At 37.7% G+C, this 16,275-nt stretch overlaps 1 protein-coding gene across 1 annotated transcript in view; it reads left to right on the top strand.

Moving 5' to 3' along the window:
- Positions 1–11,814, top strand: part of LOC122799218 — a 1,108,404-nt gene extending 1,096,590 nt beyond the window's left edge. Inside the window, exon 17 of the mRNA XM_044068137.1 lies at positions 9,228–11,814. Within this exon, the coding sequence (XP_043924072.1) occupies positions 9,228–9,819 (592 nt within the window). The 3' untranslated portion in view covers positions 9,820–11,814. The remainder of the gene's footprint in view (positions 1–9,227) is intronic.
- Positions 11,815–16,275: the final 4,461 nt, after the last annotated feature.

Here is a 16,275-nt window from a genome sequence, read left to right as displayed (position 1 = left end):
TCTACAAGGGCAACAGCCACTACCACAGCCTTCTTACGAGGAGTGGCAACCAAAGACATTATTGAGGCGGCTACTTGGACCTCCGTGCATACATTTGCCAAGCATTATAATTTGCCTCTATATTCCAGATCCCGAGCAGGGTTTGCCACTGCTGTACTGCAAGGGATCCTAAACACACCATAATCTACTTTTATCCTCCTCCCCTAGTTGGCTATGTTATTCTACCCAGTTGTTATGACTGCAGATGCATCCATGAAGGACATAGTACAGTTTTGTACCTACCATAAATGTAGATGTCGAACTGGATAGCATCTGCAGTCAGGATTACCCCCCCTCCTTCCCTCTGTGGTACTCCTAGGGTGTTTACCCGCCTAATAGCTAGCTGGTGGGGGGGAGTCTTTTATGGTGTATTTGTTTGTATATATGTACATACATGCTTATTTTTGTGTTTACCTCTATCTTTTTGGAAACATTGGCATCTATCCAAATTTTAGCCTTCAAGAGGGCTACTGGCATCTGGGGCAAGAAACACTGAGGAAAATGGCGTCGGCTGATGCTTTTATACCCGAAGACCAACAGAGATGACGTCGGGTGAAGTGCGACATCAGCCGAAGCCGGACCCGGACTTTGGAATCCGGCCGACTGAAGGGCTGCCTGACGACAGGACAACCCAGTTGTTTTGACTGCAGATGCTATCCAGTTCGGACATCTACATTTATGGTAGGTACAAAACTGTACTTTCCTCGTTGTTAAGGAGGTATGGGGTTCCGTGAAACTGATTACATGTATAGATCTGCAGTTGTAGGACAGTATACATCTGCTGACCTTATCAGATGCAAACATAGTGGAAGTTTTGAAACATGAAGAAAACAAGTCTGAGATGACTTCCTTTCTTTGTTTAGCAGAAGCATATCAGTGTCAAGCAGGAATGGAAACAAACTAGGAATAGAGGAAAAATCAGGCAGCAAATGAATGTGGCAAAAAAAAACAAAAAGCATATAAGGAGGAGGATCACAATAGAAGGCAAGAAGTGTGGGAAAGGCATAAATATAGGTGCAAGTACCGAAAACTTCTGGAACAACCTCATGTTGGTCAGGATCTGCCACAGGAATGGTTAGGGTGAATTTAAACCAAAAGATGAAAAGTTATTTGGATTAGTTTACAAAATCCATTGAGCATTTGGGAGAAACAGACAGATGCAGGTTCTGTAAAACTGAACTGGAAACAGTCACACATCTTGTTGATGGGTGTGATATACTAATATCAGAGGACCTGTATACTGAAAGACATGATAATGTGACAAGAATTTTGTATTGGGGATTGTGCAAACATTACAGTAATGACATAGCTGAGAAGCATTGGAAACATGAGCCACAAAGCATTATAGAGAACGCTGAAGTGTATATTAAATGGGATCATCCATTACCAACAGTTCAAAGAATAGATGTGAGAAAACCAGGTATAGTAGTCCTTGAAAGTAAGACAAAAGTAGCACTGATCATTGAAATTGCTACACCCAGTGATTACAGTCTCTTGCATACAGAGAAACAGAGTCAAAATGCCAGGATTTGCAAGCAGAAACAAGGGCAGTGTGGAAGGAGGATACCCAGACAGTTGCAATAGTAGAAGGATCAACAGGTCTGTCAAAAAAGAATTTAGAGTCATATTTAGATGTGCTATGAATACATATAACTCCATATGATTTGCAGGAGGAGTCATTTCTGGGCACATTGTGGGTGCTGTGAAGAGCACTTTTGGCTAACATCAAAGACTGAAATACTAGTTTTGCAAACTTTAATCGTACTTTGACTTCAGAATGAGGTCCATTCCCATCATGGTATTAGAAACCCAAAAGACTTGGAGAAATTAAACCAAGGCTAGAAAAACAAATGCTAAAAAGTCTTGCATCCCCAAATTGAAGAGATTTTTCTCTTTGGCACCAAAGACAAAATTAGGACCCTCTTTAAGATGGATATTCCCAATATTCTGGTTTAATTGTGTGAATTACTTAATGCTGGGTTGGCCTTTTCTTCTGTTAAAGCTCATCTGTCAGCCATTTCTGCTTTTCTCCCTTTGGACAAACCATTGTCTTCTTTCTTTGAGGAGAAACACTTTTTGAAAGGTGTTCTTCATGCCTTCATGTTAGACCATGAAGACAGGCTACCCTTCCATCTTGGGATTAGAACTATGTTCTGGAAAGGCTACTTTACCCTCTTTAGAGCCAGCTGTTTCTGCTTCTCTTAAGTGTTCTTGGAAATCTGTGCTTTTAGTGGTTTTGACTTCTGCTAAGTGGGTCGCAGAGTTGCAAGCCTTAATGGACAATCAGCCCTTTTCATCTTTTGTAAGATAAGGTTACTCTTCTTACTAATACTTTTTTATGCCAGCAGTAGTTAATGAACTTTCTTTGAATCAGGCTTTTAACTTGCCTACCCTTTTTCTTCCCCCTTAGAATTCAAGGGAGTGGATCCTACATTCTTTGGATGTCCATAGGCAGCTTAGCTTCTGTTTAGACAGCCAAGTCTGTCAGGAAGTCTAATCAGCTGTTTGTCCCTTTCTAGGATAGAAATGTGGTTGCTCCTTGTTCTAAGCAAACTACTTTTAATTGGATTTCTAAGGGTGGCACTTTTTGTTGCTCTTTCTATGGTAAGCAGCTTCTGACTCCATTTAAGGCATATTCCACTGGTGTTATTGCATCTTCAGGAGCCTTCTTCAAAGGTTTAGATTCCATATCTATTTTTGATGCGGATATTTGGTCATCTGTTCACACTTACACAAAACATTGCAAGATTGATGTTTTTCTGTGAATAATGTAGGGTTTGCTTGTTCAGTTTTGCCAGGTCTTTTGGATCATAAACCTGTTCAGGTTTCCTCCTCCCTGTCTTTTTAAGACAGTTTTGAAAATCTCCACAAATTAAAACTTCAGAACCTTCAAACCACAACAGCTCACAGCACCAAATCAGGTAAGACAGAGAAAAGTTGCAAATGAATGCCAAACTTTATTTGATAATAGTTAAGCTCTTTCTTCTCCTTCAAGAGACTTCATCAGAACAAATTTTATTGTAAACCCAACCCTTAAATACCCTTATGTAATGATGTCACATGAATTACATAATTACACCTTAAAAACACACTACATAATTTGTATAAATAAATTAATAGAATGTATAAATAAGTAGATAAATAAATAAAACTCATATATACATACAAATATTTGACTAACATTATAAAACATTTAAAACATCTCATGTTTAATTATGCCCTATAAGAAGCTCAAGACCATCTAACCCATTATATGTTTTAGTTTTAAAATACATGCAATGTTAACTGCCTTATTCAGTCCAGGATATTGGGTCACATCCAACCTTAACTGCCATCTCAATTCACTGGCATCCAAGTGTAAATCTACTGTTTTTTTATAAATATATTTAAACAAAATGAATGTATTGCTTATGGATAGTACATATGAGGAAAGCTCCTTAAATGAGATCCACATTGCTTACAGAAAGATAGACCTAGCGTTGGATGATATGTTGTTCCAAGGTCAAATTTAGTCTCGATGAATATAATTATATAAAAAAATGACCATCCTATGATTCCAAATATTTTCGGAATACCGAAAATCCACAAGGGCCTTACAAATTTAAAATTCAGGCCTATTGTGGATGGTAATAGATCAAGAACTTGCTATATGAGCAAATGTATACTCAATAGCTTGCAGACTACTTAGAGGAGACTTGTGCCTGGCTGACCGAGCAATCTCGGACCCAAATCTAATGGAAGTGCTGCACATCCACAAGTCAGATAGGACAAGGGTCACCGGCTCCATGGACCTTACCCTGGTCTGCAACATAAATAGGACCTGCTGGAGAGACAGCTATGTCTTTTAGAGGTTGCCACACCTCTGGAATAGGCTACCGGTTCACATCGAGCAGAGCCCCTCTATGACCCTCTTTAAGCGTAGCCTGGATGACTTGATGGGAAACAGTAAATTATTTTCTTGGATTTCACCCTTGACCATCCTAAATATGGGCTGTAGTTGCTAACTAAGATTTCGAGTTTATGCATGATCATTATTTTGGGTTTCTCTAGTATTATACTAGGTACACACAGCTAGGCTTATAACGACCTTTGGGTCAATAGCCTAGTAACAGCCTATGAACCTATGTGCCACTGATTCCATTGGGCTGAGGTCAAACTCTGAATGTACGGCATTAGGGATTGCGCCCATGTGCATGCTGCCCAGACATATGGCTGTCCTTGGTAGAATATCCCACTTATTAACAATACCCCAGTGTGATCAGGCATCTGCTAGTATGATAAATTCTTGTACTTTCTCCAGGAAGGCGTTAATGTATATGTAATGACCAATAAAACAAAAAGGTCTGTTGCTTCATGGCAACATATTATGTTTCTGTACAGAAAATAAAATAAAAAAAATACCTCAATTTTTATGCTAACTAAATGCAGCTTTGCTGTTCAGCTTTTGTAATAATTAAAAAAGAAAGTGATGTGTGAGTGTGCATGTATACACAGATGCGCACCTGTACATGTGAGTAAGAACGTCAGAAACCACACATACCAATGTCTTTCGACTGCAACAGGCCATCTATCAGCACGTATTGTCTGAACAATAAGAAGTATGAAACAGTAATGTCTGTTACAACGCAGGTGTGGCTGGGAACTGTGGTGCTTGACAGATGCTCAATGATGTGTACATTAGTAAATAAATCGTCATTAGGCTGATTTGATTGCATTCTGCGTAGAAGCATACTTCTTCAGGAGTTTTCTCGTCTGTTTTCTGACTCCCCGTGGGCCCTCTCATTGTTTTGCCTGCTATAGTATTGCACACAGTATAATATATTTAAGAGTCCCTCCCATAACATTTAGTCTGAAGAGTCCTGCTGTGTTTCATTTTCTCCCCTCTATACCAGTTGTCTGAGGGCTATTGCTCTATTTGGAATAGAGCATTTACTCCACTGGAAGAATTTCAGGCTCAGCTTGGAAGATACTGTCAGAACTGAAGCAAAAAATAGTTAAAGTATGACAGAAGGGTCTCATTTTTAATAAACAGGTCAATATGGTACAGTGGACTATGAAAAGTAATGCAGTTAACGTTGTGGGATGAATATTTGCAGTAGGATATGCAGGTAATCTGTGCCATTCTGTTCCTGAAATAGTTTAGAAAATTGTAAAGCCAGGATAATTTCATTCTGCTTTTGCCTGTAGTTTCACATGTAGAAGAGGCAAACAGCAATAAAGATAAGCTTTACAGCAACATGTAAAAGTTAAATCAGCTGGCACTAAGTACTGTAAACTTATTTGCTGCAAAGTTCTGCAAAATGTTGACTGTTACCTTTTGTGCCTTTACGTTTTATTTCCAGTAGGTCTTGGTGTTTCTTTTAACACTGCTCCGGAACAATAAAGGCTGTCCTTTTACCACGAACCAACACTGCTGTTGCAGTCACAGGGAAAAAACGATGTTCCAACGAATAGTTTAAATAATTTAATGAAAAAATATTGTAAAAACAGAAAAAATAATAACTGATTAAGCGCTTTCGTCTCCTTTGTACCTGTGAACAAACCTAGAATTGAAAACATAGTACTTGATGTCAAGTTGTTCACTCGAAAATTGAATTTTAAGCATATATATAAAGATAGACCAGTTCAAGACAAGGAGAATGTTTTAACTAGGCACAGTACATACAACCCGCCCTTACATTATGAAATTTAGAATTTTGAAAAGTGTGTTATTAATAAGATAAGAAATTAATTCAAGAATGACAAGAAAATGAGATATAATTTGACAATAGCCGAAAAGAAATTATGAAATGATTTAAGCACTAATGACAAAATACGTGTAATGAAACCCGACAAAGGTGGGGGGGGTGGTTATTATGGACAGGTGGGATTACATTAAGAGGATGAAGGACATCCTGGATAGAGATGAACATTACGGTTTAGTCACCAAGAACGAAATTAATATATCATATAGGAAGATAGACCTCATTTTGGAGGACAATTTGCTTACAGGAATGATTGACATTGAACTATATAGGTTCTTAAAAGTACCCAAACCTGTTATACCGGCTATTTTTGGTATACCAAATATTCACAAATCATTGTACGATCCGCCCATGAGACCTATAGTGGCATCTCAAGGGTCTAAAACCCAACCTATGGCTATTTATGTGGACACTATGATAAAAGAATTTTATAAAAAATGTGATCATATCCTAGTGGACTCATGGGACTTTTTGAAGAAAATTGGTGGGAGTACTTATATGGATACTATGTACTTCATTACTATTGATGTAAAAGAACTGTTTTCAGTCATTCCCCAAGCCGTTGGTTTAGAATGGTTTGAGAAAACTTTAGTTGAAATGAATTTTTTAACAACTGTTGATTTTAGAACTGTACTGGAAAGTATGGAATTGGTCTTAAAATATAACTATGTTATTTTGCAGGTGACTATTATCACCAAAAAGAAGGAGTGGCTATGGGCTCTGCCTGTGCCCCGGCATATGCCAATATAATAATGTTGTTCTGGGAAAGGAAATATGTGTTTGATTCTATGTATAGTCAGTACATTAAGTATTTCCGGTTTTTGGATGACATTTTTGTTCTTTGGAATGGGTCAAAAGACCATATTGAAGAATTCATACAGTACATCAACCACACAACTACCTTTTTACACTTTACACACCAAATAGGCATAGAAGAAATACACTTCTTGGATGTAAAACTAAGTAAAGATAGTCATAATAAGTGTTATAAGTCAAATATATTTAGGAAGGAACACTATTCTAACACCTATCTACATTTTGATAGTGACCATCCTTATCAACTCAAGAAAAATATTGTAAAAGGACAAATGATCAGGATGGCCAGAATGATTTCGGAAGATATAGATTTTTTAAATGAAATCAATTTTGCAGAAAAAATGTTTTTTGAAAGAGGTTACCCTATGGAGTTGATCAGTCCCATAAAAGAATATGTAATCTTAGAGAGGGGTAATAAATATAACCCTCTCCTAACACAGGGTGGCGTATTGGAGACTATGGGTGGACCCAATAACAAAATGAGAAAGAACTCCAACACCCAGAATACATCTGGAATGAATTTTACACCATATTTAACTGTCACATATCAGGGTGTAGGGTGGTTGAAAAAAAGTATCTATGATACTTGGGTTATGTTTAGGAATATGGCAACTAAAACAGATGTCTTCAAATGTGATATAAAATTTAGTTTTAGAAGGAATAAAAACATCAAAAATATTATTGAGAAAAGGAAAATCTTGGACAGTGGGGCTAGCAAGAGACATGGTACTTTTAAATGTGGTAGATGTGCGCAATGTTCATATATTGCAGGATCAAAAGAAGTAAGAATACCCAGTCTCCACCTAACTTTAAAAGCTAAAATATACAATAGTTGTTACTCTAAAGGTGTTGCTTACCTAGTATTTTGTAAGGCCTGTGGGAGTTACTATGTTGGTAAAACTGAACGTCATCTCAGAAATAGAATATACGAACATACCAGGGACATTAATAAACACAACGATAATAATGCATTGTACAGGCATGCATTGGAATGTAAAAAAGCGGATTTTAAATTTTGGGTGTTGGAGATAGAGCCCATGGATAGAGGAGGTGACTGGGAAACCAAGTTAGAGTATAGGGAAATGATCTGGCAGTTAAGGTTGGATGCTTGTAGTGGAAAGGAACTAAATGACCATATATCCATCACTCCTGCACTAAAATTACTGGCAATGGACCCGAAAAAAGTAAAATGTTAAATGTATTTTGACATTAGAGCTTTTTTCCTATTCATTCACTTATTAGTGAACTACTTTTTAATAACTAACACTATATTTTAACATTCTATTCACAGATTTACACTTCTAAAAGATTTTTAAATTAATTCATTTTAAAATATTTAAAATATTTGGTATGTAGGTATATGTATATACTTATTTACTTAATATATTTTTTATAATTATCCAATATTTTATATTTATTATGATATATTAACATATATACATGTGATGCATACATATATATATATCTATAGATTTTTACATATACATATTTTTATATTTATAAATGTATTTATATTATTATGGTATATATTTGATTATTTATGCACATGTTTACAGATTCACAAACAATGAAATATTATATATATATATATATATTTTTATACAATGATTAATTATTGCTTTTATATGATTTTAAGATACAATAAGGAATTTCAAGTGATCGGGGATGTGTACTATTTATATTCATTTATATTTATGATGGTTGAATCAGTATTTGTGTTTGTTGTTCACCATACTGTTTTTTTAAAACGTTAAGTACTGAGCAGTTGTGCACAGCTAACCCTTTTAATTTGGTATAACTAAACTGGTTTAAACTAATAATTTGTTCAATTAAAGTAATTATTTAATTTTAGCCAATAGGCTAACAATGCTTTGCTATAAAATGTATGAACTGATAAGAGCAACTGGATTCTGAAGAAGTCTCCGTTAAGGAGACAAAAGCGCTTAATCAGTTATTATTTTTTCTGTTTTTACAATATTTTTTCATTAAATTATTTAAACTATTCGTTGGAACATCGTTTTTTTACCCTGTGACTGCAACAGCAGTGTTGGTTCATGGTAAAAGGACAGCCTTTATTGTTCCGGAGCAGCATTGCGTTTTTTACTGTGGTTGTGTTGCTACCTTTGACTGTGGGTTTCTTTTAACACTGTTACATTGTGGGCTTCAAAACAGAAAATAGTGGGGGCACTCATTACACTTGTCACTGAGTTTCTCTAACTGCATGCTCTGTGGGGGCATCTGACAAGTGAGAAAAAGGACTGACATCTGCCTTTAGTTTATTCCCTTTCATCTTATCAGTATGTGCACATGTATCTTTAAGAAGCTGTCTAAGGGCTTGCACAAGTATATAAATACTGAGCACATGCAAGCTAGACTGACATTTTGTAGTTAGCAGTTGAAATGTAAGCAGGTATGTATATAAGATCTGTCTGTTATCTAGTTCGTTTGTATTTTATGATGCTGCTATCCATCTTGATGTGTTTCTATGTATTAAAGCATCTAAACGAAATACCCTGCCTGCTTGTCATCTATGTTGGAGAGACGAGTGACAGTCTGCAGCATTTTTACTGTTACTTTTTATTTTTACTGTTGCTGTACTTTTCTAATATTGTACTTATTTATTTTTAGTGAGGTGGAAACAGAAGCAGCAGCAACATGCAAGCATAATCTTGTTTTTCAAGGCAATGCAGATACTTCCCGACCACCTCTGGCCCTTGATTACCCTATATGGACAAGGAAGGGGGTGCATGAAAATGTACTGGAGGAGCTTGATCTGCACAGTAGTGTTGAAAAACCAGTTAACAATGAATTTGTTGATAACGAGCTGGAGTCAGATGCAGTAGGAGAATGGGGAGAGCACTTGGTATATGCCTTTTTGATGCACTGGAAAGAAAGAGGAAGTCACCCCAAACCACTGGATATTGTTTGGAGCAACAGGGAAGGCCTGAGTGGAATGCCCTATGACTTCAAAGTTGTATTCCCGACTGAAGAAGGAAACACAGTGGAGATATTTATTGAAGTGAAGGCCACAGTGAAAGCAGAAAAACATTTTGTAACCTTATCAGCAAATGAAGTTGACTTTGCTCTAAAAGTCAAAGAACAGTATCACCTTTACAGAGTTTACAATGCAGGAGACTCAAAAAACGTCCGCTTGTGCCGAATCAAGAATTTGGCACAGTGTTTACATTCAAAACAACTGACCATGTATTTGTTTATATAGTTCCTGCTGTCATTTGCTCTCTAATGATTTTTGGACTAATTTTTAATGTTGCTATAAATCTCACACATGGATTATAATATGTTTCTAAACTACTGATAGTCTAGTAAGTCATTCTTATTTTTATTGTTTGAACATATTCCATTATTTTTTCCTGGTACTTTGAAAAGAGAATTTTTTTACTGAACAGTATTTGACTTGTTTTATTTTTATGATGGAAACAACAATTAGAATTTTATTAGCTTTATTTTAAGATATATACAGAAAATGTGTTCTGTGATAGTATAGTGATAAAATGTTTTTAAAAAATGTGCACCCTTCATTGTTGGTTTTATTGTTTCTTTTTTCCTGTAATATTGTAAATAATGCAGAACTATTTTCTTTAAGCATATTGCCACACCTTTAGAATTGTATATCAGTGTCAGGACCAACTGGAAACATTTAATGTCTGTCGGATGCTACGGACTTTAGTAGATTCTTTTTATGATATGAGAAAACTTAATTCTCTGTTAATGTTCTAAGACTTGAGCTTCTTTGTTGTATCAGTGTTGCCCTTGCTTTTACATTTGGAAAATTTGCTGCTGCCAGAGTAGGTTATGGAGCCGTTACTGTGTACAGTCGTCTTTGCTTTTCTCTGTAGCTCTGTTTTGTTTTATGATGGTGACTAGTTCTTAATTTGCTTCCTGTTTAACTGTTCATTTGTTTCAGACTCACCCTTGTTCATGTCTGTCTAACAGAGGTGGATACAGATTTTGCTTTATTTGAAGCTGTATCTCCTGTAGTCTTTTCATAGATGATTGAAATTAAGTGGTTTCATGAATATCAGCCCATGTTTGTCCAAATGCCTTTTTTGAAGGTATTCTCTGGCTCCTTCTGTTTATATGTCTTGTGCAGGTCTTTGGACTGCCATGTCACTTCCAGGACCCTGCAGTTGAGACAGCTTCCTATGTGCAGCTGCCACTCTAGTTGTCATGACTCACCAGATATCTCCTAGTCTGCATTTTTGCCACAAGACACTCCTTGATATTGCACTACGATCACCACCTTCTGATACTCTGATTTTATTTTAGTGATGGCTGCTTTCCCTGCCTTATACTTGTTTCCTGATGTCATATTTGGACTTTCTCCTTACTTGTATTCCCTAGCAGTTTCTACTGTAGGCTTTCACTTTAGCAGTTTTTGTCTTTACAGTTGGCTTTTTTGCATTAACTCTCTTTTCCAGGTGATTTTGGCAGTACAGTATACACATTTGGTTGGTGTAAGTACTGATTCCTAGCTTGCTCATGGATGTTTGTATTTGTGTTCTTTTTTAATAAGTGGATAAGTGCATTACTGCAAACAGGTGTTTTCAACAATAGCTTGTAAGATAGTGCTGGAAATGTGCTGAGTGTTTTTATTAAATAGTAAGATTGTATACTAAGTTGTTTCAAGTTTGCCCTTTTATATAACTAGGCAAAGGCTGCTTGTAAACTCCTAGTTAGATCATATTCATGACTAATGTGTGAAAGTGCTAGTAAGGTTATGTGAAAATATGACGTGGGAAGCAGAAACAGATTACGCTGGTAAGGTTATGTGAAAATATGACGTGGGAAGCAGAAACAGATTAATCTCTGCAAATAAGGTTTACGAGGTGTTTTTATAGCACTGGTGTTGAAGGTAGAGCCAAGACCGTGTGAATATCTTGGGTCAAGGAGTTCAATACGTGGTGATTAGATAATAGCTTTTGTGAACTTGGCTAGGCATACATAGAAGTTGTTCATTCAGTCTTTTTATTTCTTTTCTTACTACACACTTTATCCTTTTCATGGTTGTCAGTGAGCCAGAGCTTGTCCTAGCAAACAAGTGTGAAGTAGACTGCTCCACCCACCCACAGACGCCGACACAAGCATTATATTGCCTGGCTTGTTTAGGACATAGGCTGTGGATGGGGATAACCTGAAAATGGGAATGAGCAAGACTTGACAGTGTTATTTAAACGTTCATGGAAAAGGGGAGCTGTGGGGACCAACCTTTTTGGATAAATGAAACTCATTGCTGCATTGCCATGACATGATCTTGCCTCGTCTTTGTTTTTCCAGTCCCTCTACATGCATACTTGCCTGATTTGAGACATTTTTGGCAACGGATCAGAAGCAGAAATAGTAAAAGGGTAAGAGTTGGCATGTTTGAACAGTATCTGTTGACAGAAGACCCTTCTTAAAGTTCCTTGTAACCTTTTCTTTAAATTCAAGTGCTGTGATCCACGGAATTCAGTTGTGTGCTTCTGTTTGTTTTGTGTGTGCTCACACACTGTAGTCTCCCTGTATACCAGTTCAGTGAGTAATATCAGTTTCCTTTGGTATATTGCAGTTTAGAGTTGAGCTTTTTATTCAAAAATTAAGTTTTTTTTTTGACAACATTAAGATCAATCATTGAAGTAGCCACAGCAAATAAAATAATTTTCAGTGTTCCTGAGATTGATGTCTTCCCATTCCAAAAGTGTGGCTTTGTAAGGAATTTTTGAATGATCTGTTGTTACGGTTAAGTAACTAATCCATATTTGTGGATGAAGAAGCAGAAGTTATGTTAATTTAATGCCAGTAATTTAAACTGGGTTTCTTTGTAATTTTAAAATGCACTTCTTTTTTCAGAATTGTAAATATGATTACAAAAACAGGCAATTGATGGTTTAATGGAAAGATCACAATTAACTCAGCAATCATAAATAAATTGCTAGAGAACACCATGTCTGCTTTTTCCTTACTTTGTCTATTTAAACTGCATGTTGTAACAGAATATCAGTGTGCATTATGCCCAGCTACAGTAAAAGTCGCATTCATACGTAGTTGCTTCCTTATTATTCCCATTTAGATAATCATGCTTAACATATTGACATCAAATTGAAACACCAATACAAGTTTCAACTTGTCATTTTGGAGGGGGACCATGAAGTATATCTGAGGTCTTAACAGCTATAAACCTATTCCAGAGTTAAACTGAAGCAATGTGTGTTCTAATTTATATGATATAACAAAGAATTTTATTCTGCGTTAGTGTAGCTATTCTTCCATGTTAATGTTCAGTTAGATTAACACCACCATCGTTGGCTGCAGAATTCTTAGATGCATACTGCCATCATGTTGTAGGACGTTGCAATGGACCTACCTACTGAACAGACTGTACTGTAACTTTAACAAATGTGATATGATCTTCAAAGGGTAAGTTCTTGTTTCTTTGAATATTCAACCATCAGATAGCTCTAATTTACCTAGCAGTTTATTGCTGGGACTGGCATCTACTACTTAGACTGTCGTTGAGAGAACCACTCAACATGGAAGAGGTCAGTTCCAACTCTTTAATGCCGTTTGTACAACTTGTGTAATTTGTATGAGATCTGCTCTATGTTTTTGTAGTAACTAGCCATTAATCGTTTTAATCAGCATGTCAATATTCATTCTTCCATTTGCTCCGTTCACACTGGCACAGGTACTGTGTACTCACTTCCAGACAGGGCTGGTGTTAGCATTTTCGGGGTACCCAGCAAATGTCAGGTTGGGGGCCCCATGAACACATCAGTCTAAGTATCATCCTGTCACTACCACCCCTTCTAAGCAACTTTTGAATTTCTGCTGCAGTTTTAGGAGTAGTTTGCTCAGACTGAAGAGTAGCTACATAGCTGTATAGTCTGACATGGCTATACTACACTGTGTTGGCACATCTCACAGAGGAACATTCACAGTTACTGGCATTTAGTTGCAACAGTGATGCAACATAACAATTCTATGTACACTGCTGGACTTATGTAATGGTGTCCTAGGCACTGCTTTACCCCCCCACCCCCCTCACGCACATCCTGCAGTTGCTCCTCTCTGTTTCCCCTCTATCTCAGGAACCCCACACCATGCACATTACTTTTTTCTTCTACATTTTGCCTTACTTGTTAGTTTTTTCAAGAAGCCATGACTTACTGTACGCTTCAAAGTGTGTTTCAATTTTTTTTTTCTTTTTGCACAACCTTTTCTTCTAGTGATGGCTTGAACAAAAATTGATTAAGGAAATAAACTCTGTGTTGCTGTTCAACTTCCTTGCATCCTTTCAACATACCTTTTATGACCAAGACAGCACAGTAATAACAGTTTAGGAAATACTTAATTCAGGTCAGGGTCCCCAGAAGCTATAGGGTTATTGATGCTCTAGGATGCATTTTAGATTATTTTCCTATCTTTTTAATCCAGTAGTGGTCTGAACAAACATAATGAGAAAGAAAAGAATTTCGGTTGTTTTCTTTCAAGGAAGACATAAGGTGTGAACAAGGCTTAATGTTCAAAGCTGACAAAGTAGTAGCTCACAGTAAACTATCACTGCAATTGACATGAGGATACACAAATCTTGCCTTCCTTCCTACCCCCCCCCCCCCCCAAAAAAGTCACTGGCTGTACATCCCTCTGATGATAGACTGGGATGAAAACAGAAGTTCAAATGGCCACAGCCATGTACTTTACGTGACTACTGTCTATATATATATATATATAGCATGCCTGCTCACTCCTTACCTCCTCCCCACAAAGGTAGTCAGCTGTATACATGCCCTGATGTATGATCATAAGGAAGGTGAAAAAAAAGTTATAATAATGTATTCCACTTTTTTGCTCCGCGACAGTACACTGCCTCTGCACTAGCCACAGTATCATTTTTTGTACACTTATAAGGCCTGTGTGAAAAGAAAAAGAAAAAAATGACCACACCATCCCCACCCCAAACACAAACTGTAATGAACTTCTTTGCACACCTCTGAAGTTTGATTGTGATGAAAATTAAAGAAGTAATGACTACACAATGCTTTGCCTGCCATACATTCTACAGCAAACCTTCTGTACACACATCTGTGCAGGGCTGGTTTTAGAATGGGTTAATTTGAGGGCAAAGTCCCCCGTTAAGTCCATGTCAAAATCCATTTATACAGTCTAGGGTATGGGCCCACCAGACTCCTTGAAATGATAAGTATTTGAATGTGCTGTGATATACTTTTATGTGCCTTACTTGTGAAGTATAATTACTGGTCAACTACATTTTTTTTTTTTTTTTACAGCTACTCAGAAGAGTTATGTATTTGCCCGGCATGGCTGTGCATCTGCACAGATGACAAAAAGTGATGTTTTACACATGCACACACACACACACACCCCTTCGGGGAAAAGGGATGAGTTTCATTTCACCCTGCTGTTTCTGAGGAGTGTACTTCGAAACATTGAAGTACACAAACCTTGAATGGCTAATGATTGATACCAAAAGATGAAAAGCCAAAACTATGAAACAACAAAACACTGCACTCCCCACCCCCTGCTAATTATATATGCCAACTCTGCGATCGCTCTACAGTGAGAAAAGGGCAAATTCCCCAATCCCCAGTGTGCGCAGTCTTGCAGGGACTTAATCACAGAAGCAATCAAATGACTTTCCAATCACTTCTGCTGGTGTTAAACAGAGAATGTTAAGTTGTCAATCTCGCCTTCATTCTTGCTTGATGGGTTCGGAGCCGATCCTCGGCTCCGACTCGGCACTTGCTTTAGCTCGAGAACTCCTTTTACCAGCTCGAGGCAGCCCCATATCCCATGATGCAAGGCAGTAAGTACCCAGATCTCGTTTGCCGCTTCGCTTGGGAGGTCTTCTCTTTACCAGCTCCTGGTAAGTAGTTCACATTTGTGATATTTCAAGCCCCTTTTAGTTTAAAACTAATTTTTTGATAGTTTAAATCTATTTCTACCCTTTTTCTGACAGAAATCCCTGTCTCTTTTAATTTTTTGTTAGTCAATTTCCCTATCCCATCCCCTGTTAGGGTGTGTGTGTTGGTGTTTTTATAAAATACCTCTTGGTATTTTGTTTAATTTAATTTTGACTGGTGTGTCTGTGTGTGTGTGTTTCGGCACCATGTCAAAGGAGAGGGTTTCAGGTTTTAAGAAGTGTGACTCGTGCTGTCAGAAGATGTCTCTGACAGACGGTCACACTTCTTGCCTGTATTGTTTGGGCCCTCTTCACCTGCAGGACTCCTGTGCTATTTGTCACTCCTTCAGCCAGAGAGTCCTGCAGGAGAGACGTAACAAGTTGATTCTCAGGGGTCTTCTTAAGCCGGAGGGCTCTCCGGCTAAGTCGGCTCCACAAAAATCAACTAAAACTGCCAAGGCCCAGGCTTCTGTTTCTAAGCCTGCGGCCTCGGCTCCGACTCGTATTGAGTCGAGATCGGCTCCGGCTGGAGCCGATTCTGGATCCAAAAAGCTTTCGGCGCCGATGGCTATCGGTGCCGAATCTGTTTTGACCACTTCGATATCGGCTCCGACACCCATGTGGCACAGGCATCGGTGTCGGCTCCGATCGGCTCCGACACCGTTACTTTGGTAGCTGTATCGGCTCCGGCTGGAGCCGATACATCGAGACGTTCTGTCGGCTCCGAGAAGTCGGTGCCGACAGGATCTGTAGTATCGG

This window comes from Protopterus annectens, chromosome 4.part0, assembly GCF_019279795.1.
Source record: "Protopterus annectens isolate FY-2018-M chromosome 4.part0, PAN1.0, whole genome shotgun sequence".
In the NCBI taxonomy this organism is placed as follows: Eukaryota; Metazoa; Chordata; order Ceratodontiformes; family Protopteridae; genus Protopterus; species Protopterus annectens.
This window is presented reverse-complemented; position numbering and strand designations above follow the sequence as displayed.